Below are 24867 nucleotides of genomic sequence, written 5' to 3'. Positions count from 1 at the left end.
GACTCGAGATGTTGCTTCTCGAGAAGCTTGTAGTTTCTCATCTGGGCTCCAGGGTGTGAGCGCAGGCAGGACACGGCAGAGGGCGGACGGCCCAGTTGCCCATTGCTCGCCTCCTGTGTCCTTACTCACGCACTGTCTGCAAGGGCATCTGCGTGCCGTGCTTTCTGAGGCTGCCCTGCACCTAGCTTTCCTGGGAAAGGAGCTCTCCTGAACAAGGGGAGGGAAAGCCAGCCACTGAGACTCTGGCCCCGAGCCCCTGCTCAACTCAGGTCTCCGGAGAGACCTTGACTGAACAGGAAAGCAGAGCCAGAGCCCCTTCATTCTAGCGCTACCATCCCGCTGGTGCCCTCAGTTGTGTGTTTATGAAATTTAGCCTCTCCCCCAGTGCAAAGCGAACCCCACCAGCTGGCCGGCTCGCTGCTCCAGGGAAGGGCTTTCCCAGGACCGTATGCATGCGAAGCCCACAAGCGGGTGGTTGGTGAGGCACCAGCTACTGCAGTGAGGGCCGGAAGCGAGCCGGGCCACCAGATCCGAGGGCTGCACAGGGATGTGGGACAAACATAGGCGCTGTCCGAAAGCAGCTAGACAAACAGGATACGGAGCGCAACCTCCTCCCCGTTCCCTCCACTCTGCCGCAGCCTCTCTGTTGTCGCTTCTCACCACTAATGGCAGAGAATAAAGAGAATGTTAAGGGTCCCAAGATATCACTGAAGAAGAAAGGATCAGATATCAAAGGTTTCCTTTAATGCCAAAGGGCTAATTATCCTAGGACTCGCAGAGTGGCTCTGTTGGAGAGGGCACACCGGAAGCATTCAGAGGTCAGGCATTGGCAGAATTTTCTACCCGGTATTCTACCCGGTACCAGCTGCGTCCACGCCAGCTGTGTGCTGTTTTTCATGGTTGATACACCAAACACAAATGAACTCGTGTGACCGTGGCTTTGAGCTAGATTTTGAAAGGCAATGCACTAAATTTTCAGACCAGAGTTGTAAAGGCGTAATGCATTCAAGGTGAAAATCAATTACAGCGAACATGAAATATTAGTAAGAACCCAACCTCTCTACCAGATATTGGGAGCTTAGAAAATTGAACTCAGGGTTTGCACTTTTTACATTTCTGGCTGCACCTGGTTCATACGGGGAGGGGGAAATGTATGTACGTGTGTGCTTGCATATGTGTATGTTGTCTTTTGTCTCCAACGTCTTTAGAATCCTTACAGTGAAAGGTAGACATTCACATTATTTGACCCAGTTCCTGTTCCTCAGGGTATTTCCGAAGCTCCAGTGCTTCCTGGTCAGGACAATGAAACCAAACTGCCCCTGGTAGTTAAGTTTTGTACTAAATAGCATTTGACTTCAGACTTTTCCAGAGGAGGTATGACTTCTCCAGAAGCTACTTGAGAATGAGTTGAGAAAAAGACACTGTTTTAAAAATAGAATTATTGCGTGGCCCTTGGGCTTATTTCCAAAATGAATAACATTTTCACTTTTAGCAGTTGGGCATTTTGTTTATGGTTCCACGCCCACCAAGTATGGACGATAGGATTTTACTTAGCACACCTGAGTTCCAGAAAAATAAACACGGGTAGCATCTTTTGGATTTTACTAAGGATTCATAAGTCTAGCTGAACAAGAACATGACACGCATCTGAGCTTGACCCAGAGAACAAAACAGCCTCCAGGAAGAAGAAAGCATGCGTGCTACTTCTCGGGAAACACCAAGGCATATGGCTACCCTCTTGCCTCCCGAAGGCTTTTCTGGTTTTGTCCCAGAGAATGGTACTGAAGTCTGGATCTGGGAGGAATTTGGGATGTTGTTCCACTCCATACTTCGCCATTGGGTAGCACTATGCCTGAACTATACCAGAAAGATGACGTTTTATTGCATTCGTTTAACTTTCCATGTCACTGGACAAGCTCGCCACCTTCTCAATTAGCAAGCACTTCCTAGAGCTGACTGAAAGCCTTTCTATGCTGCTTGAAGAGATTGTTTTATATTTTTTCTAAATTCCTTATATTCCATTCTTAAGGAAAATTGAAAAGAGCTTGTCAGTCTCTAACAATTAGTGCCTGTTGGTTCTTATCTCTGTATCCCTTTCATATGCCAAGTGCTCGGTCAAGGTCTGTGGCCTTGTTGCCCTTTGGGGTCTGAAGGCTGCCGGTCACAGAATCGGATCTATGAATTTCAGGCTGACCCTCCTTTGAACAGTGTTCGCTCACCAAGGACTCGGTTGTAATCTTGGTCAAATTGTCCAGATACAGGTGGTACGGATTTTTTGGCTCGTTTTTAGTTTTGGTTTTGTTGTCTTTGAGTATCCTTGTACACACCTGTGCTATAAGGCAAATCCCTGTCAGTTGAAAGCTGGAAACTGGGGACATTTTCATTTCGTAAGTGGATTTCTCTCAAATGAGCTAAGGAGTGAAAGCACAGCTTGCAGATCATGAAGTTCCCATTACAGTGGGTATCTTTTTTTATTGTATTTTGCCAAGAGAAATAAATACTGGGGAGCCTGGGTGGCACACTGAGTTAAGCATCCTACTCTTGATCTCGGCTCAGGTCATGATATCAGGGTCAGGTCATGATATCAGGGTCGTGAGATCGAGCCCCGCATCACAAGTTCTGTTTGGGATTCTCCCTCTCCCTCTGCCCCTCCCCCTGTGTGCCCTCTCTCTCACATCTCTCTCTCTTGCTCAAATAAATAAACCTTTAAAAAAAGAAAGAGAAAGAAAATACTGCTCCTTAAAGGGGCAGGGGGCCCTTTCTTGTCAGAAGTGTTCTCATCCCTTTATCTACACAACAGTGCTTCACCCTCCTTTCTCTCCAGTCAGGTCTAGAGGTGTCTTTGTAGACGACAGAACACGGGTCTCAGAGAGTGCTACAAGGTACCATGACAGCCAGGTGGTTCGTATCCCAGCAAACACCTTCTCCTGTCACTGTTGTCCTGATAGGAACAGGACGATAGTTACTGCATAGAAATCCCATGTAGCTGGGGTATTCCCAGGTTCCTGGCTATTTAGAGATTGGTTTATTTGAGGAGTTTTCCCGTGCTCACCTGAGTTTGAATACCTAGACCGGATTCACTTGCAGATGGCGTTTGTCATCTCTGCTAAACATTGTGACTGTAATTTCTCTTGGAACTCTATAAATTGGGTTTCTTTTCAAAATATTCTTCTATTTGATGAACCACTTAGAGTGGATATAAACTGAGTTTCTGTAAGTTGTGGTCTATTAAATATTATACCTAAGCCAAATTATCCATGTATGCCACAATTAGCAGTCTCACTGAGCTGATTAGCTCTTTCTCTTTTCCCCTTCTGTTAAGGATATAATACTGTTCCTCCTAGTCCACAAAGTAAAAGAGAACATTCTGCATCAAAATTAATAACTTTTTTTTTAAAAGAAAAGAGATAAAACAAAGGAACAATATTGACAAGAGAAGTCAACATTTTGAAAAATATGTCAGTTGTTATCGCATCTGTGACTGCATTCAGATGCTTCTGGATGAAAGACCAACCAGCAGCGTATTCTCATCGTGAAATCTTTTCTTCCGTGACACCCCACACACAATCAGTTTTGCTTAGAAGTACTTTTATATACTGTGGGGGAAGAAAAAACATGTTTTTCCCTTCTACCTTCCTAGGTTCTCTGGTCGGGGTCCTGTAAATGAGACTGGCAAAAGATTACTGAGAGAAAAACAGCTAGGGGTGCCTGGGTGGCTCAGTTGTTAAGCGTCTGCCTTCGGCTCAGGGTGTAATCCCAGGGTCCTGGGATTGAGCCCCGCATCAGGCTCCCTGCTCTGCTGGGATCCTGCTTCTTCCTCTCCCACTCCCCCTGCTTGTGTTCTCTCTCTCACTGGCTGTCTCTCTCTCTGTCAAATAAATAAATAAAATCTTTAAAAAAAGAGAGAGAGAGAAAGAGCTAGACATTTACTCACATGTGCATTGCACATGCGCATGGGAGCGCCGAGGGATGAGTAACTCAAAGGGGTGGTAGAACCTGGACATGTAGAGCATCTTCACGAAAGAAAAATTTTTAGAAAAGTGACAAGACAAAGGAAAAGGACCCTGAGTTTCTAGGGAAGCAAATTGTGGGAAAGTACATATATGAGGGAAACTAATGGTAGATGAGGTCATGGTAGTAAGATGTGTTATTACAGATCCATTTTGGTGTCAACTCCCAGACTCTGGTGATAAGAACGTTCTTCTCTTCCTGGTACAAGGAGGGAGGCCACCTTTACAAATTTATGACCTGAAAGCACAGCTTGCAGATCATGAAGTTCCCATTACAGTGGGTATCTTTTTTTATTGTATTTTGTCAAGAGAAATAAGGCGGGGAGAGGGCAGAGAACATCTCTTTATCTGCTTCTTCTTGACTGTGTTTAACTGTAAAATAATCCTACGTCAGCGGCACATTTTGGGGTGGCATATTCTACCCTTGAATAGCATACCCTGCCTTCACACACAACTTGACAATTTTTAAAAGCATTTTCTCAAATCCTCCCTTCATTGATCTAGGGTGGACACTAACATTCCCAGCTTCTCACAACAGTAAACTGAGACTGGGATAAAATATTCAAATTGACATTTACTGAGCATAGGGCTTGGAATTCAAGACCAATATAATGTAGTGGCTTTACTTTAAAAAGCCCATGTCTCATTTATATGTGGAACGTAAAAACCTGAGCTCATAGAAACAGAGAACAGACTGGTAGTTGCCAGAGGCCAGGGGTTGTGGTAGGGGTGAAGTGGGTGAGGGTGGTCAAATGATAAGATAAAAAAATCCTGGGGATGTAAGGTGCAGCATGGTAACAATCCTGTATTGTATGTTTGAAAGTTGCTAAGAGAGTAGGTCTTTAAAGTTCTCATCACAAGAATAAACTTCTAATTATATGGGGTAATGGATATTGACTAAACTTATGTGTTAATCATTGTCCAGTATATATGTGTGTATCAAGTCATCCTGTTGTCTAAACTACCAGTGTTACATGTCAGTTATATCTGAATAAAACTGGGGGGGGGGCGGAGAAGAAATCTTGTGGACCAGTAGAGTGAGACAAAGATAAGCCCGGTTACAAATAAACTGTAACAGAAAGAGAAAAATGCCTACAAACTGTCACAGTATCAAAGATGCTACCTGGGAGGGAACACTACTTAGAAAAGGTGACATTTGGCCTGGGAATTGAAGGATGGTTAGGAATTCATCACAGTTAGTTTGAGACCTGGGGATGGGAAAGGGGGTGAGGATGTTTGGGGCTGAGCAGAGGAACAGCATAAGGGGAAGCGCTGAGATAGCAAATATATGGTCTGTGTTTCAAAGGCTGAGGTGAGGCCAGAAAAGCTGGCTGAGGTGAGGGTGTAGAGACCCTATTTTGCCCCACTAAGGAGCTTATAATTCATTCTTTAAGAGAAAAGAAGAATCATACATTTTTGGGGGTTTTTAAGACTTCTATTTATTTGAGAGAGAGAAAGAGAGTGAGGGGGAGAAAGCATGAGAGGGGGGACGGTTAGAGGGAGAAGCAGACTCCCCTCTGACAGGGAGGCCAATGCAAGCCTCGATCCCAGGACTCCAGGATCTTGACCTGAGCCAAAGACAGATGATGAACTGACTGAGCCACTCAGGTGCCCCATTTTTTTTAGTTGTTTTGTTTTTTAAAAAGTGCTCTGGTAAGAAAGTAGAGAATGAAATATACCAGGGAAGAAACTATGAAGGAAATAGGAAGGCTGGGAATGGGGAGAAAAAGTCCATAACATACCTGCTCGTGTCCAGTGTTACGACCTCTAAGTTTAATAAATATGGTGGGTTGGTCTTTCAGTGAACTGACTTTGGATAACTTGTGTTTCAATGAATTGGCTCACTTCCAATAGAGATGAAGAAGGTGAAACGAAGAGAAAATACAGAGATAGAAGAAATGATCTGAATTTGAGTTTTTTATGAGACTGATGGAAATTTCCAGCTGACTATTGGAAACCCAGGTGTGGAGCTTGGGAGACTGGTTTAAGAGTGGAAAATTAAGACAAGAGTCCCCCGCTTTGGGTTTCTTGCTTTGTGCTCCCCGTGAGTCCATGAGTTATAGATTTTCCCTTTGGGTGAACTTTGAGCACAGTGTAGCCATTGTGATGTTAATTCAATCAGTGCCAATCCAGAATTTTCCTCCCCTGATCCTGCCTGTCCTGATCTGCGTCCATTGCAAGTGCAAAACCACGTAATGGTCATCACTCAAGGCAATGTTGATGGTTAGATCAAGCAAAGAAGAATTTAAGTCCTGGCTGTTCTTCATATTTCTCAAGACCGTGTGTCTCTGCAACACCATCCTTTTGAAATGATTTTGGAGTTTAGAAAGAGGCACAACAACTGAAAATCATTTTAAAAGCTGTTTGTGGAAGAGATATAAATATATTCAATATAATTTCAAATAGCAGAATTAAGACCAAAGAGAAAACCTTGCCAAGGGTAAGATTTTGCCCAATGATAGGATGAATAGTGTAACAGATCTAGCCAACACAGACTGCCCCGAAAGCAGAGAGCTCCCCATTTTCATGTTATTCAAGTGAGGCTGTCTGAGATCCGAGGATGAGGGCCTGAAGGGAGGGGAAGTCTTGCAATGAGTGGATCATTAAACTAGATGGCATCACCCTAGTTTTAGGATTCTAAAATTTTAATTTAGAGGATTTGACAAACCTATGATTAATTTGCCTGTTAAGTAAATAGGTTAGTTTTTACAGCTGGCTTTTAGCTCATGTTTACCCACCGCCACAACAAAAACAGCCTCACCCTGTGCTTTTGTGTGTATCTCTACTAAACAGTGCACCATGAGGCAGATTCTGTGCCCCTCCCCTACTCTGCTGTCATCAGTGCATTTGCAAGCAATGCATGGGTCTTCAGGGGTAATTATCAGCTGCCGGCTACTTCCTATATGAGGAGTAAACATTATAGATAAGGAAGGGCTATCATTATAAATAAATGCCTTATCCCCCCCAAGATGATAGTAATATATGAATATTGCTTCTCCTGGAATGAAAATGTTATATCTAGATCTAAATGGAACCCTTGAAAAGGAAATTTTGGAAGATGTTTTCATGTTAGTTACAGAAACTATAATGGAATATTTTTTTAAGTGATTCAGGAGGAAAACAGTAAAGAACTTGGTTTTCCACTGAGACAAAATACTTAGGCTGTAAACCTTTCATCTCTAACTTGGCGACAAGCACTAAGGACAGATCCTTTTCTGTTCGTATCAGCCCAACGCCGACTGCATGGATGACTTGCCCACCGACTTCGATGGATCTCTGGGAGGCCCACCCACCAACCAGATCACAGGCGCGAGCGACACGACTGTAAACGAAAGTTCAGTCACTCTGGACCCTGCTGTCCGGACGGTGGGAGCCTTGCAGGTGGTGCCGGATACAGACCCCGCCCTGCAGGAAGGAGAAGTCATCTTTACTACTAACAGTAAGTTCTACTGTGCTTAGCGCCATCGTCCACAGGGTTGTCACCAGATGGGAATTAGAAAAAGACACTTTTCCTCAAGAAGTGGGTACCTGAAGTGTGTAGGGTGCTGGGTCTGGTCTGGTGAAGGGCAAGTGAAAAAAGCAACTGCAGGGGAGGCTTAGCGGGACTGGGCTAGGACACACACTGTGTGTGTGTGTGTGTGTGTGAGAAAGAGAAAGGAAAAGAAAGAAAAGAAAAAAGAAAGGAGAAGGAAAGAAAGAAAGAGAGGGATAGAGAGAAGGAAAGAAAGAAAGAGAGGGATAGAGAGAAAGTGTGCACATGGCCCTGTGAGCTGGTCCGGGCTACATGCAGGGGGGTGCTCTCCGCTGTTGCTGCAGGACTCAGATGGAAACGGCATTCCTTTAGATGGGTGTTTGTACAGTCCAGCCTAACCCGTACATTGTGGCATATTAAACTTTCCCCTGGATTTCTTCACCATCCTCCGCACATACTCGAACTCTGGTTCTGTTTGATGGTAGTTATAAAAATATTAAATAGCTGTGTTAGCATCAAGATTGAAGCTAAAACCTAAAGTGTCTGCTCTTTTTTTTAATAATATTTTTTTATTATATTATGTTAGTCACCATACAGTACATCCCTAGTTTTTGATGCAATGTTCCATGATTCATTACTTGCATATAACACCCGGTGCACCATGCAATATGTGCCCTCCTTACTACCCATCACCGGCCTATCCCATTCCCCCCCCACGAAGCCCTCAGTTTGTTTCCCAGAGTCCATAGTCTCTCATGGTTCATTCCCCCTTCTGTTTACCGCCTCCCTTTCTTCTTGCCTGCTCTTTAGTCTTACACAGGAGAGAGAAAACCTTCAGGAGGTCTAAGAAAACCAGCATGCAAATTAACTTTGGTTTAAGGTTTAAAGGGTGGGTGGAAATTGAGATGTTAAAATAAGGTGTATTATTTCTCTTTATAGAAGTAACCTATTCACTACAGAAAATTTGGAAATGGAGAAAAGCAGATTAAAGCCTTTGGGGATATTTCCTTTTAAGTTGGTCTCTTTTTTACATATTTGTGATATTCGTAGAATTTGTAAAATTATTCAGCCTGAATTGTAAAGATATGCTTTTTTTCTGATGAAGAAACCAACAGACCTCACTGTTGAAAGATTGAAACATGAAGAAAAGAATAAAAAAGAATACAAAAATCACTCAGCACACCACCTGGAAATAATCACTTTTAATAACATTTTGGTATATTTCCTGATAATCTCATATGGGGTAATTGAGACATTACCATAGGGTTTGAATGTTGAGTATAATGACTGTAGAACTTCCCGAGGTCCTCAACAGAAAGTAACTTTAAGAGGAACTTGGTGGCAAATTATCTCTCCCCGCACAGTTTATTAGTTTTGGGTGGATAAGAATTTTGACTTTGAAAACATGACTTTTAGAGGCATAACAACCACAATATTGAAACAATGACTTAAAACATTCGAAGTCCTTAAAAAATTCCCATCCCTTTGTTTTGAAGGTCTAGGGCGGTGCTGTCCAGTATTAATATCCTGTGAGTCACATACGTAATTTCGAATTTTCTGGAGTCACAGTAAAACACATAGGTGAAGTTCCTTTTCATGATCTATTTTATTTAACCCAATGTGCTCAAAATATTTTGCATTCTTTCTTTTGTATTAACTCCTCAAAATCTGGTGTGTGTTTTCCATTGACAGAGCATCTCAGTTTGAGCTAGCGGCAGTTCAGGTGTGAGGGGTCGCATGTGGCTACCGTACCAGAGCACAGACCTAGAGTCCTAGTCACTTTCAGGGCAGAAGAACCTTAATAGTCATTTAATCTTCACCCTGATAAACTTCTAATTTTTAGCATGAGAGAGTCGTGGCCCAGAAGAGTAAATGGCTGATACAGGTCAAACGATAAGTTCCCTTTTCAGGGTACAAGACTGTCCCGTGATTTTTGCGTTTGTTGACGTCTTTGCTTACCGTCGGACATTTCACTGCTCGTGGTCTAAGTGAAGTATATTGGGAGGCCCGATAAAATTTTGCCAGCAGTTTGAAAACACTGACGGCATAGCTTTTCTCGAGCCCATAAGAAGAACCCAATCAAAAACAGATCCTTTTCCTTGCCATAAAATATTATTTCATTCTCAAGAGAAAATGTGTTATGTGTGAGATTCCTTATTTTTAAAAGTGGATACATACTTCATACATCCCCATAAAGCCCAGCTGACAAGTGGAAAGGCATAACTTGTGGGCTAAAATACATCCAAAAATGAAATACAGAATCATGGTCTGCACCTGTGTAATTCGTAATCTCGAAACTGTTTTTGCCTAAAATAGACTCAGAGTGTTTAGTCCATGACAGGCCTTCAGTAGATGTGTCCAACCTAATCTTGAAGCAGGGGGCTCCTGTTCGACAGAAGGAAAAATGCCGGGTCATTGTAGAGGAAGCTATTGGTAAATTTGAGGAAAAAGAGGCCCGAGGCCACCTCTGTAGTCTGAAGACTGATGGCATCCAGGAATATGGCTAGAAAAATCAGTCTCTTAATACAGAAACTGAGTTTATTTTCAAGCTATTTTTCCTAGCCCATTTATTTCTGATTAGTTTTATTTATTGGGATCTAACAGAATGTTCCAAACGCAGTCATTCTGATTAATTGTTGATGTCACCAACCAAATGGCTATAGAGATTCCTTAAGAAGAAAATCCTTTGCTGTTTACAAGTTTGTAAATGGCCTAGTGCCCTAACTCAAATAACTGATCCATAAATGAACAAACACAGATGTGTGAATAAATGGGTGAAAAGATTCAACTTCTCATCAAGACCGTTAGAACGAGCTCTAATGCTGTCTAAAAATAACGTGCATGGAGAATGAAGTGTAGCTGGCGTGCGGTATTGCTGCGAATCACAGATAAGTAACCCGGTAGAGGTTGGACCTAACTTTTCTTCACGTTCTCCTTTCCCACCTCACATCTCGACAGACCCAGGAAATTACTAGATAATGAGGAAATAACCATAACTACAAATACATCACACCACCTGTGCACCGGCACCCTTTTAAGCCCTCTGAGGGAAATAGGATTTTTATTGTCATTTTACTGATGCAGAAATGGAGGCACACAGGGATTAAAGAAAGCAGCCCAAGGTCCCAGCTAGTGACAGGTGGAGTTGGAATTCAGACCGTCCGGCTCCAGAGCCCCGTGCTTAGCTGCGCTGTGCTCCGAGGATGAACAAGGGGAGAAAAATAAACACACTTGCTTGCTCCCTTCTTTCATGTACGTATTCCTTTTCCCCATTTTTTCCCTGAATCTCAGAAAGATCGAAAATGTGTGTCGTTCCTCCTTGCTCGCTCATGCCTACTTCTGCTCCTCCTGTCTGGCAAATGGCGTTGGTGTGTGGTCGATCGAATGCATGTGAAAGTCGTTTCAGCACTCGGGCGGGGGGGCGGGGGGAGAACAGCTTGCCTTCAGAGTGAGGATGGAAAAATCTGGCATGGAAGGATCATTTCCAGTCTCAGGAAAGGGAAAAAAGAAAAGCACTTACACAGCAAAGGAAACCCAGACTTGTTGCAAGTCTGACATTGGGGAGGAAGATGTGCTCGTCCGCATTATCTCGAATGTGTCTGACGTTCTGCCTTTTACAACCGCACATGGCAGTCCCACATCACACAGGGATTGCCAGCCTCGGTGCAAGGGGGCGTGCGCCTGAGCGCTCCGACGTCCCTCGCGGGTCTTTACCTGCGGGCACGCCGAACTGCACCCAAACAGACGTTGCCGTCTCATTCCCCAGGCCCGGGCTGCAGCCTATTGGATTTGCTTCAGGAGGAGGAAAAGTTCCTGAGGATCAAAGAAAAACACAGCTAAATAAACAGCTCTGTGTGTTTGCAGACTTCCAGACAGGAGCTAAAGACACAAGAGGAGAAGACTCTATTAGTTCCCCCCAGAAACAGTCTGTGCCACCCCACGTCCACTCAGGAGGGTCTGAAACCTTCCCTTTGTTCTTTCAGGAAGCTGCCCGTTTGCTCTATGGAGTCACTGCACTCCACAGCCCTCTAGCAGTCTCTTGGTCATACCCACTTGCTACTCCTTCTACCTTTGACCAGAAAAGCCAGCCTTCAGCCCAGGTGGTGGAGGGTGGAGAGTGGAGGGTGGGAGGGGTGGAGGGAGCTGTGAGCTAGAAAGAGGCATGGAGATGGGTCAGATCAAGACACCTGCAAGCTACCCCTGTATCTTCTGAGCACATGCCAAAATGTGTGCTGCTGGGAGATCTGGTCTTCAGATTTCACAGAAGTTAAGCGGCACGCATGAATTATTATGTACTCGGCCAGTGGAAATGAAATGTGGTATGGGATTCCTCCAGGAGACTTCCTTCGCTAACTTTCTATCAACTCTGATCCTTGGGGGAAGCATAGTGCATCCAGTGTATTCCGCAAATACGATGTGTGATGTGTTTAAAATACATCTTTATTTTTGCCTCACTGCCACTTTAAATGTACAGAGTGGGTATAATATTCCCCTCCCCTGGATGAAAATTCCAGCAGGCCTAGGAATTTTCTGCTCACTTCTAGGTAACTGACAGTTCTAAAGGTCCCTTCAGGTCCCAAACACAGATTTTTTTTTGCAGGGCCCTTTTCCTTGTAATTCCCATGCCTCAGGACAGCTGGCTCTCTTGCGTACTGGCAGGGCCCCCTGCCTCCCCAGTACATCCCCAGTCTGTTCGCAGCTGCTGTCTGCTGAAGTACCCTGACCCTCTAGGCCCTTTTGGATAGGGCCCAAGCTGAGCCCAGTCCAGGTCTGGACCCTCACACGTCATCTGTCCTGACAGTCCTCTCCGTTCCAGCAGCTGTGTCTGGCCTCTGACCTCATGCAGGCCATCTGCCTCCTCTCTCTACCCTCCAGACAGGAAAGAGACCCAAGTCCACAGTCTGGTTTAGCTTTTCGAAGGCTGAAGTCCGTTCTCTCTGAGTCAGTCCCACGTAGAAGAACACATTTCAGGATTGCCTCTAGGGTGCCCTCATAGTAACTCCTCTCTGGGCTTGGGTGTGGGAGGTAGCCCTTCCCCACCCCTTTTGTTAGAGGGGTGGCATTCAGCAGGACCATACTCTCTCCTCAGACAATCTCTTTACCAGTTTCTCTACCTCCCTCTCCTTCTCTCTCCTCTTTATTATCTCAAGATGGGTGACGCAGTCAAGAATCTTGGAACAGGTTCCCCTTCATATCCATCATACGTCCAGCAGTGGAATGGGGAGCAAAGCAGTGGATAGAGGTGGGAGAGGCTGTCCACACCTCTTCAGTAGAAACAGTCAGGAAGAGTCCCACGAGAGAGCTAAAGAATTAGTTTCTGAACATCCTGATGACCTCTACTGGAGGGACCATATTCTTAGCACAGAAGGCTACTAAACTATGGTCTCTTTTGAAAGAACCTAGAGATAGGTCAGCCTTTTTGGAAAAAAAAATATGCTCATACTCTTCAAAATGCATTCATGAGACAAAAATAATTGCTAAAGCATAGCCGAAACAGCAGCCGGGGAAGGGGGGGAGGCATTTATAGAAAAAAAAGCCACCAACAGCTCCCCCTGTAATCCCCAGGAGCCCTCCAGGGACACATACTCCATCCTAATTATGGGGAAAACTTCCAGAAAGTTCATTCAGAGACTTGTGTATAGTCTCTGGAATGATTTGCTTTCTCTGATTTGAGGGACTCAGTATAAGCCTCTCTGAGGATTCTTCATTGCTAAAGACACGTTCTCTTAAAATTAGGCCAGAGGGGACATTCACTCATTTTTTTAAGTTCTTTGTTTACTACTTAGGGAGCAATCGGTGAAGCACTAAGACATCCATGTCCAGAAGCTTTAAATGCCCCTAGCCTTGCTCTGCCCACAGCCTGAATGTGAAAACAAGGCAGACCATACATTCAGGACTTTTCCAGGGAATCCAGTTTTGAACGTCTGAGTCGAGACAACAGAGAGAGAAAAGGGAGGGCTGGTATGAGCATTACATTTCTGTTTCAAATGTGCATCTACGCTCTGCTATATTTGCAAAGCAGCAATTTCCAGGTTTTATGTGACTGCAAAGTATGCTGGTGCATCCAGAAATAAACACATCTAGCTGAAGTATTCCATTGTTTATGGGAGAGGCAAGAGTAAGTAGCCATGTCTGCTTTTGTGACTTGCATCAAAGCCTGAGATGGCAAAGTAGCTACCCTTGACTCTGGATGAATATGCTGGCTGGAACCAGCGATGAAAATGATCTCCCTTGGTGCCCATAAGATTCGCATTAGCCTGGGAAAGGTGATTGCTTTGATTTATGGGAATATTCCATTGTAGCAGACAGCAGCATCAGCCAAGCCTGTAAGAGTTTAGACCCCACTGTCCTCTCTCCTTCAGAAAATAGTTAAGCCATAGGTGGACTACTTCTGTATAGAAGAAAGCATTTGGGGGCGCCTGGGTGGCACAGCGGTTGGGCGTCTGCCTTCGGCTCAGGGCGTGATCCCGGCGTTATGGGATCGAGCCCCACGTCAGGCTCCTCCGCTGTGAGCCTGCTTCTTCCTCTCCCACTCCCCCTGCTTGTGTTCCCTCTCTCGCTGGCTGTCTCTATCTCTGTCGAATAAAGAAATAAAATCTTTAAAAAAAAAGAAGAAGAAGAAAGCATTTGCAGATGGCAATACTGCCCCCCACAATCAGCGCCATGTCTCATCATGTGCCAGGCCCCCAGAGCAGCATCACCCCCTTGATTCTGAGACATCCAGCTCACCAGCTCAGTGACAGCATCAGCGGAGAGAGAGTTGTTCTGAAGAGGAAAGATCATTGTGATAAGCATGTGCCTTGGTCATCAAATGCCCCAGGTGGCAACTGTCCAATCCACAAGCCACCAGATTTTCCACGATAGCACTTTTCCTTGGGGCGCCTGGGTGGCTCAGTCGGTTAAACGTCTGCCTTCGGCTCAGGTCATGATCCCAGCGTCCTGGGATCGAGCCCCATGTTGGGCTCCCTGTTCAGCAGGGAGCCTGCTTCTCCCTCTCCCTCTGCTGCTCTCCCTGCGTATTCTCTCTCTCACTCCCTCTCTCATAAATAAATAAATAAAATCTTTTTAAAAAATTGTTTAAAAAAATTTCTTCTTGATTAAAAACATTTGCCAATCCAAGAAAGCCCACTCAGGACCAGGCTGCCAGGGTTTTTCTGTCTCGTGCGTCTGCTGCCTCTGACGGGAAGTGTTGAGAACCTGTAGATTTACAAACAGCCTGTGAGAGAATTAATCAATTTACACCCCCCGATGTATTGCCCCTTGGAGCCCTCAGTCTGGACATGACATACGCCATCCAGGTGGAAGAAACCTGTCTTCCTGAAACAGAGTAACCCAGCCAGCAGACCAAATCCATCCATTTCTGGGAGATTGTCTGAGAGGTTCTAAGTCACTTGTTGAGAGCGCCATCTCCAGCTTGATGAATCTCTCCCAGGGCTGTCTGGCTCCAGCTAAGCGTCGCAGCTCAGCAGCTGTTCCAAAAGTGGGCTGGGGAAAGGGCTGTTGAGTAGACCTGCATTTTGTCAGGCATTGTCACACGGAACATGGATCTCAGCAGGAGGGGGCAGCTGATGGCAGGAAACACAATTCACAGGTCCGCACTTTTTCGATATTTGAGTAGCATGGAGGGCAAGTAAGATAACATTTCTCTTTGCATTTCAATTCTAAAGCATATCGTGAGGAAATTCCATCATTCAAAGATTCAGAAAGCAGGAACAGCTGAAAATGCCTTTTGAATGACATAAGAATTGGCTCTGAAAATTCAGAGTCTCAGGGTACTGTAAGTCAAAATATTTCAGAAATGAAAGTCAGTGGTACAGGGGGAAAAAAATGCAACCACCAGGACATTACTACGTGAGGTAAGATGATATAAGGGAAATACCACTAGCTTGAGGCAGGAAATTTGGGCCTTAGTCCTGATTTGGCCTCCAATTAGCTATGTGACCTTGGGCAAGTCACTTAGCCTCTCTGCACGTTCATTTCCTCACTTGTCAAATAAGGCACTTGTACTAGCAGATGATTTCCTTTTTTTTTTTTTAAGATTTATTTATTTTAGGGGTGCCTGGGTGGCTCAGTCGGTTAAGCGTCTGCCTTTGGCTCAGGTCATGATCCCAGGGTCCTGGAATCGAGTCCTGCATGGGACTCCCTGTTCAGCGGGGAGTCTACTTCTCTCTCTATCCCTCGCCCCTGCTTGTGCTCTCTCTCTCTCACATTCTCTCTCTCTCTAAAAAAAAAAAAAAAATCTTTTTAAAAAAGATTTATTTTAGAGAGAGTGTGTGTGTAAGTAGGGGGAGGGGCAGACAGAATCCTGAAGCAGGCTCCCCGCTGAGTGGGGACCTGGACATGGAGCTCCATCCTATGACCCATGAGATCACGACCTGAGCCAAAACCGAAAGTTGAATGCTTAACCAACTGAGCCACCCAGACACCCCTAGCAGATGATTTCTAAAATCTTTTCCAGTTCTATAACTCTATGATTACAGTTAGACTCCCTCTTGGCACCCTCCCAAGTCCCACTAGGAAAGACTCAGTCAAGATCTGGCATTCTCACGCGCTCTTCTTGCTACCCTTCCCCTTCTAGTGCCTCTAAGCCAACTAGCAAGGAACTGTGCCCCAGCTCTCTCCCCACCGCCACATTCTCTGAAACTGGAGAGGGTTTTAGGAGATGCCGCATCTGCCCATCTTCGAGTCAGATGAGTGGATGGAAAGACAATGTGTGTAGATGGCAGGAACAACACTGCCAGAGCCCCTAGGAGCCCACCACACAGTGTACCCCGGACCCAGACTGTGACAACCGTCTGCTCACAGAAGCTCTTCAGCACCACTCACCTGGCTCTCATAGAGCCTTTAGTGGTGATTTTTAAAATGGTAGTGATGGTGACATGTGATACAAACCAAAATATTATGCGGAGCAACTCTCGATTCTGCTGTAATATTGGTGCTAGGCAATGAGAAGCCATACTTCAAAAAGAGCATTGAATTTCTTCAGTAGATAGGGCTGTCGGTGTGAAGTCTATGTTTAGGTCTTGATATGTGTATGAATACACAGTTGGTGTTTAGTTCCAACCACTATTCATATGATTTTTGTGTGTTTATAATGCTTTTTATTTTTACAGTAGATACCGCATATATCCTCACTTTCTCTTCTCAGGCAAGTAGTTTTTTTAAAAAAAAAGCCCTGCGACATCTTCTGGAAGTGGTATTATTTCCACGTAACTAATGAGGGTTCTGCCAAGTACCACATTCAGAGCTGTTGGTCCCAAAATGAGGAAGCAAATCCCTCTCGGTGGATCCCCATTCTAGGGCAGGCTACACTGTGTGGCTCCATTCATGTATCCCTCATGTAATTTTAATGGAAATAACTGATAATCACCTAAGAATAGCTCCAGTTCACCTGAATATTTTAGAACCAGACTCTGTTTTACTTGTCACTGAAATATTTAAACACCAGATGTTTTATTAGGGATTTAGTTTAATTGGTTAACAAGTTGAATGCTAAAAAATGAGATTCCCCTCTCTATAGAAATTATGAGGCAGAAACATATTTTGTAAAGAACATTTAATTTAATAATTAATGTTAATCCATTATTAAAGCAGTAGGAGTAAGAAATCTTAATATCCTCTTTCAAGGAGTTGAGGCTTGCTCTCCCCTGGCAGAAAGGAATTCTTTGAATCCAGTGATTGGCCATTCTTCCTAAGGTCTCAAAGCATAATTCACCCACAGTATCTTGTTCTGTCTTCATAATGTTCTTGGGCAGCAGAAGCAAGCAGGAATATCTATCCCAAAAGGAAAAACTGAAATAGAGGAGCTAAATCGAGTTCCTGCCTTGGCCAAATAGTCTTTCTAATACTGGACTACAGAGTTATACTGGTTGCCTGCAGAGAAATGCTAGGAAAGCTCATTGTTCCAGACTAATAATAGTACGTAGCTAAAAATCTAGTTAAAGCATGCCCATAGGAAGTGGTTGAAACTCAAGGGCATTACGACTGGTTTTCTTGGTGAAAGAACCATCTAGAATCAACTTGAAATTTCTGCCTACACATGAAAGATTGAACCCACAGGTTTATCTCTGCTACCTAACAAAGTCCCATCAAAGGGTTTATAAAAAATAAAAACCTGTATGGGCACTAAGAACATAAAAAGATTACAATAGGCCAACAGATTCTGGGTAACAGATGAGTGGAAATTCATTTAGCAAAGTGGAGAAAGACAAAATCTAGTAAGTGCTTCCTAAGGAAGATGCTGATAAGAAACAAGCAGTTTAGCTCAGAACCCTGGGGATCCCCAAGATGTAGGGCACCAGATGCCCAGGAAGGCCAGGGTGAGGAGTGGTGCTCAAAAGTTCTGGTGGTAGACCGTAGAACATTTAGGCGGCAGAACATTTAGGCCCCTCAGATCCCCTTCTCCATCCTGAGCCACCTGCTGGGGGTCTTAGGCCTGTAACAAGGTCCCTTCCCCTTGCAAGCCCCACCCATGCACGCTTAGAATGCTTCCTTGGTAAATAGGAGTGGAAAGCAAGGATGGCTAGACAGTTATGAGAAGGCACTAAATCTAAGAGAGAGAGACTGCAACAAATAAAAACAGAGAAATCCAAAAGAAACCAAGATAACTCAGAGCACAGAATTCCATAAGCTATAATTTGTGTCCTTACAGAGGAGATAATCTTGCAGGAGATACTGTTGAAACAGATACTATAAGAAATAGGAATTTTCAGAGAATGAGAAGAATGCTCGAATATTAAAAATATAGCAGAGTGACAATTCCCAGAGAATGATGAAAAGATAAAATGCTATTTGTCTAGTTAAACTGCGTTCTTGGCAAGAAAAAAAAAGAGTGGTTGAAAAATTTAAAAATCAGGAAAAACAAGAGTCAGTTGACATGCCACTGAAGACTGAATTCACTAATTCCACATACATTTTGTATCAGCATCCCTCCTGCCCAAAATGTGTTTTTTTACTACAGTGAAAACTATGGCCTTGCATGGCACACTTTGCTTCAGCAAGTGTTCATGGTACAAAACTTTTAAGAGTGTTTTCTTTTTTGCATATGCCACATTTGTGTTATATTTGTAATATATGAGTGTATAGGTTTATTAGATAAATTAGTGACCACAGATTTTACAACAAGATTACTTCCTAGTGCTCAAGCCAATAAGGTGGGATTACCTGTGTTCTTTCCACTCTATTTCCCTCTGTTGTAAAACAGTCACCGAATGTTTAGTCTGCCTTTTAACCATCTGCCCATGGCCCATTCCCTCTCCTGCTACTGTAACTCAAGACCTTATCCTCGCTTACCTCTGCGTTCTCTGCGGCTGCCACTGCACTCTCTGCCTCCAGCCTCGAGCCCCACCGGTATGTCCTCGCCCTGCTTCCTGGAGAACCGTCTACAGAAATCTGATCTTGTCACTGTTATGCTCAAAATATTTTTATCACCTATGGGTTAAAATCTCTGGCTGGCTAATCTAAACAAATCCGGAAGCATTTGGCATCAGCGTATCTCTTTCTGGATTTTAACCACTCCCACCTGGTGCTTGATACAGAGCATCTCCAAGCTGCTCGTAGTTCCAGACACACGTCCCCCGACGCTTCTCCCTCACCTGCCAAGTCGTGTGCATCCTTCAGGAACAGCTCATCTGCTGTATTCGCTGAGATGCCTTCTCTCCTACTCCAAGCAGAATAGAATCTGATGCTCCTTTTAGAATTCTCTTCTTCCAAGCAATTCTCCATTACAATTTCTTTTTTTTTTAAAGACTTTTTTTTTAAGATTTTATTTATTTATTCGACAGAGATAGAGACAGCCAGCGAGAGAGGGAACACAAGCAAGGGGAGTGGGAGAGGAAGAAGCAGGCTCACAGCGGAGGAGCCTGACGTGGGGCTCGATACCACAATGCCAGGATCACTCCCTGAGCCGAAGGCAGACGCTTAACCGCTGTGCCACCGAGGCGCCCCTCTGTTAAAATTTCTTAAGAAAGGGTCTGTCACCCCACTGAATTTATCGGACCTTAAAAAGTATGGACTGTGGCTTTTTGTCTTCACATCCCAAAATCCAGCACGGTTTCTGGCCTATAGTTAGACTCAATAAGCATTCATTGAATGAACGAATGAATATGCTAAAGAATTTTAAAGAACTCAACAACAGCAATAGTTAAAAGAGGAGGCTGTATTGGGTTATATTTTTGTATTTTTCCACTAATGAAGAGAAAATACATATATTCTTCCAAGGATCCTCAAGCCAAACCCAGGTACCACTGGACGAGCCTCCCCATAACCAGTTCCTCTGGGATGACTCTGTGCCCTCCCCCATTGGACAGGGGCACAAATGCTACACTTGTCCCCCACCGCAAGGAAGGAGGGAGAATAATGCCTCATGGAAATGGATCGATGATTTATTATTTATCATTATTGATATTGAACTACACAGCAGAAATGGGGGATTGAAGGCAGCAGCGAGCCAGAGTGGCAGAAATGGCAGTGGAGGGGGCTGGGGGGGGTGTGGAGAAAAGGCTCCACCACCTCCCAGTGCAGCACCTTCTGCAGAGGCCTGGAAATGGCACAGACCAAAGGCCCCGGTGCTGGTACAGCCTAAAGGAAACTCTTCCCTTTTTTGCGTGATACCATAGGCACTGCTGTTACTATTTATATTATATTCATCTACGATGAGTGAAGATAACCCTCCCGAGAGAGAATCCAGGCTTGGGGGGAAACCAGATGACTTTGGCATCAGGCATATCTGGGCTCAGATCCTGGCTGCCCGCTGAGCCGGTAGCTGTGGGCAACTCAATTTCACATCCCTGGGCCTTAATTTCCTTTAAAATTGTTCCAGTATAATCCACCTCACTACCCCTTGTGAGGGCGAAATGAATGCATGTATCTGCAGCTGCCGGCTTGCCTCTCCCCACCCACCCAGCACCTCCCCACGAGAGCACGCACTGTACAGACGCATTGCAGGTCCCTGTTAGTGCCACTGGACCGTCCTCATAAAAATATCTACAGAGCGCCTTTCTCAGATAGACTCCAAGGCCCTACGGCTGTAGGTTGTATCCTGAACCATTGGACATTACCTGGTTCTTCTTCAATTACCAGAAGTGCTTCACGTCCTGAGCCAGAACTGCACGCTCTTTTTCGCTAATTGATCATCTGAGTACTACTGAGTTATTGACTGCAAGCTTTATGACCATGATCTCATATAAAGCAATGACTGTCCTTCTAACACCATTTGTAGAGAAACGGCTCAGGTTATCAGGATCATCACGAGGCAGCCCATCAATCAATCAACAATCCATTAGTGTCAGTTCCTAGAAAGGCATAATTAGGTCTTTCTGCGCACAGCTCTGTATGGTACTCAATAGACTGCAGCCCCACAAATAACCGTAGAGAGTGTCTTGAGCAGACAGCCCTGCAGATGAATGATCTGTGGATAAACTAGTAATCTCAGATTTTGCTCCGTCGGGGAAACAGCTTAGAACAAAAATTTTGGAAGTACCCATTTTAGAAACCTCTGAGTCTTCAGCAAATGGGTGCCACACCCCCACATAGAAAATCCACTAGGAGACTTTGAAGATACAGAAGTATCTAACTCACTGGTGTTTTCTGAGGTGGTCCTCACTGTGCTTCCTCCCTTTGGGGGTAATTTGCAGAGAAACTTCTAGAGAGAAGAACATGCATGGTGGCTGAGTTAGCCACCCCAGCTGTGGTGTGATCAGTTAGGTCATATGCCACTTGGCCTGGGTAAGTCAGTCAGTATGCCAGGACGGTGGGAAGACTCTCCATCCTCCTCACTCCAGAGGCTTCCCATGGAGCACACGCCAAGGTGGGGATCCAGCGAGGTTTCCTGCGCACACGTGTATGCACACTTGCACACACATAGACACCATGTGCACATGCACTCACACACCACCACCACCAATCCCCCGGGGCCTTGGCTCATCATCCAAAAACCACTAGGAAATAGATTTCTAGGGATTCCCAAGAATTACTGTGGGCAGAGGGAGCAAACTATTGTCCCGTGTGACTCCTCTTGCCGGCAGAGGAGTCAAGCTTGGGCCTGAGAATGCTTCTGAGGATGCTTTAGTTAGTAGCTAGCATTTAAATACTGTATGGTGACTAACATAACATAATAAAAAATTATAATAAATAAATAAATAAATAAATAAATAAATAAATAAATAAATGCAGCTAGATTTTACATACAAATCTGCATTTGCAACTTGAAAGCTTTGGAAGCTGCAGCGATCCTGGGCCTCATTCCCTGGTGGTGCTAACTGGCTAGACCTGAGTCATGACGGGCCCTCAGTGCCAAACATGCCCTCCGCAGCTCACCCCAGCTTTGTCATCACAAATTTAGAGACGGGTTCAGGGCAAGCAGGGCTTCTGTCATCGGCACTGATGTCTAAGGGACAGTCACAGTTGGGAATAGTCCTATTAGGTCGCATTAAAATAACAGCACTGGTAAAATCCTGGCAGTGCGACCATGTGTGCCGATCAGGCAGCCGCAGACACAGTTACTGCTCTCACTGGTGACTACTGTTCCCAGCGGGGAGAAACAATTAGTAGATTTATAGACTAAAGTTTATTCCAAAGAATTTTTGTCAAACGTCATTTATACAAATAAAGACTTCTGCCTTAATCAGAGCTGTCAGCACAAGAAAGTGTTGGCTGCGCTTAAGTCCCTGCTGTACAACAGGAGCAATGGAATGAATTTTTTAAGGAAACATAATACCATAATAATACTGCGGCTGTGGTTTAAATAGGAGTTAATTAGGAAATTGGATTTGGAAATCAAAGTATAATATCAGTTTAGTGTCACACGTGGAGCGTGCACGTGCATGCACAGACGGATGCCAGGAACACACGTGTTCGCACACACTCACACCTGCATAGCGTGTAGTGTGCGTGTGTGCCTCAAGCAGGACTTACGTGCACGTACGCATCTTACGTTTATATGGCACACGCACGTGCCTGCACACATATACACGCGTGACTCCGTACCCTCAACTCTGTGTCACAGTAGTTCACTGCATCTCAACAGGGTTCAGTGACGTTTCTGGTCATGACTCTCAATTTGTTACTCCTGAAAATGAAACCGTGTGGTTCCACTTTCGCTTGTCAGAGAGGGAACAGCGTCCCAAACAAATTCGTGTGTCATTGTTTCTTTAATGGACCTTTACGCTCTCTAATATCTGGAAAAAGGAAATGGGCCCCCACAAGTAAAGCAGTCCTCAGTTTTAGATGGTGTGTTCCTAGCCCGTGTGCCCTACAATGGAAGGACACACTTACAGTGACATTACAGCGTGTGGGTCTGTGTCCACGCTGAGTGCAAGTGTCATGGTCGGCTGGTGAGGCATCGGGGAACAGGACCAAATGGTAAGGGTGCCGGGAAGTGAAGGGTGGGTCTTTATTAGACAGCGGCGAGGTTTTCACATTCCCTGTCCCTGATTTGTACCCCTGAAAATAATGCAGGCTCTTGCCAGCCTTGGGCAAATTGGTCAACTTCTCTGTGGCTCCACTCCCTCACCTGTAAAACACGAGTAATACGAACACCCGCCTCATGGGATTAAATGTAATCAAAACTCCTTGGAAAAGGGTCTGGTCCATAAAAGCATTAAAAAATGTTCTTTCTTGTCTGAAGTGGAAGAGAGAGAGGGAGCGCAGGCATTATGAAGCATTTACCATGTGCCCAGGACCTTGCCGAGAGCTTTTAGGGTATTTTGTTTAACCTTCACAATTACTGTCACCCTTACATATAAGCAGCTGACGTGAGAGTGGTCCAGGAACCTCATCAGAAGTCACACGTTGAGTAGATGGCAGGCGGGGCTGAGAGCTCTGTCACTCTGCCCAGCGGCTCTTCCCCGCACTCTGGCGTTGCTCGGCTGTGGGCGGACATCGCCTGGGCTGTAACTGCAGTGCAGACTCCTGGCCCCAGCCCAGATCTACCAAATCACAATGTTCAAGGCTGGGCTAAGAACTGTCATTTTTAAAAAATTTTTTATTTGAGGATAGTGGCCAATAATGTCATGTTAGTTTCAGGTGTATAACATAGTGATGTGACAAGTTCGTACATTATGCTGTGCTCACCACCAGTGTAGCTACCGTCTGTCACCATTTAACGCTCTGATGGTATCATTCACTGCGTTCCTTACGCTGGGCCTTTTATTCGCATGACTTCTTCATTCCATAACTGGAGGCCTTATGTCCCCCTCCCCTTCACCCATGTTGCCAGTTCCCCCCGCTCGGCTCCCCCCACCCAGCAACCATCAGTCTATCCTTTGTATTTATAGGTCTGATTCTCTTTGTTTTATGCATTTGGTTTTGTCTTTCTCAGCCTGACTTTTGCAGCCTGACTTATTTCGGTTAGCAGAATACCCTCAAGGTCCCTCTATGTTGTCACAAATGGCACCCTGTCATCCTTTTTTGTGGCTGCATTATACTCCACCACATCTTTCTTATCCATTTGTCTATCAATGGATACTTAGATTGCTTCCATATCTTGACTATTGTAAATAATGTTACCAGAACCATGCAGGTGCGTGTATCTTTTCAAATTAGTGTTTTCATTTTCTTTGGGTAATTACCCAGTAGTGGAATTATTATCCGGCTTCTTGGGTGATTCTTTCTAAAACCAGAGTCTGAGGACTAGTGCTGCCATCCCAGAATGCCTGCCCAGAGAGAACAGACCTGGGGCACCTCGCACATCCTGGGTTGTCTACCCCTACAATCCATGTACATTTCATCTCTATCTACCCTGATGCTAATTTTATTCAGGGACACTGGCGTTGGAACATTCTCTTCAACCCAACTAACTTCACCTCTTTCTTTCTGACTCAGCCTTGAATATTTCCCAACTGAACACACTTTGGTGCCACTTTGTGTGATTGGTCCTTGGGTGATAAATTCCCACACTGTCTATCCATACCTGCTGGTCCCTGTGACACTGATCCCAATCCCAAAAGCAAATTGATAGAAAATCTAAGAATATTTTTATTCAGTTCTATCTTGTTTGAGATCTTGATGGAGATTTAATCCTGGCAGCCAACATTGCTATATGAGACAGAGACCACTGCCTTTTGATTATTAAAACAATTGTTTCTTTGCTCGTTGTTTCTTAGACCTGGTATGTGACCAACACGCTACGTTATAGGCATTCATTTACGTTTTGACCATAAGCAGTAACTCTGGAATCACCTCCTGGTAAAAGGAAGTGCTTTCTGTAGAGAAAATACTTCCAACAGTCCTGAGTTACTAAAGAGAGTCCTTGATCCAGTAGAGCAAAAGGTGAATTTGGAAAAAATCACGATTAGTTTTCTCAACTATATAACTTTATTGAGGAAAGAGGTCTTTAGTGTCATAAAATTAACTGCCGAGAAAGGATAAGGCAACAAGGTTATGTTT

The 24867-nt window shown here is 44.6% G+C and overlaps 1 protein-coding gene across 1 annotated transcript in view; it reads left to right on the top strand.

The window, feature by feature from the left end:
- The window catches only part of RNF150 (ring finger protein 150), a 261612-nt gene that overhangs the window by 205856 nt on the left and 30889 nt on the right, over positions 1 to 24867 (top strand). The window contains exon 6 of the mRNA XM_045798931.2: positions 7239 to 7449. Coding sequence (XP_045654887.1) covers positions 7239 to 7449 — 211 coding nt within the window. The remainder of the gene's footprint in view (positions 1 to 7238; positions 7450 to 24867) is intronic.

Source organism: Ursus americanus, chromosome 13 (genome assembly GCF_024610735.1).
Source record: "Ursus americanus isolate L20-20 chromosome 13, mUrsAme1.1.p, whole genome shotgun sequence".
NCBI lineage: Eukaryota > Metazoa > Chordata > Mammalia > Carnivora > Ursidae > Ursus > Ursus americanus.
Note: the sequence above shows the minus strand (reverse complement) of the source record. Positions and strands in the feature narration are given on the sequence as shown.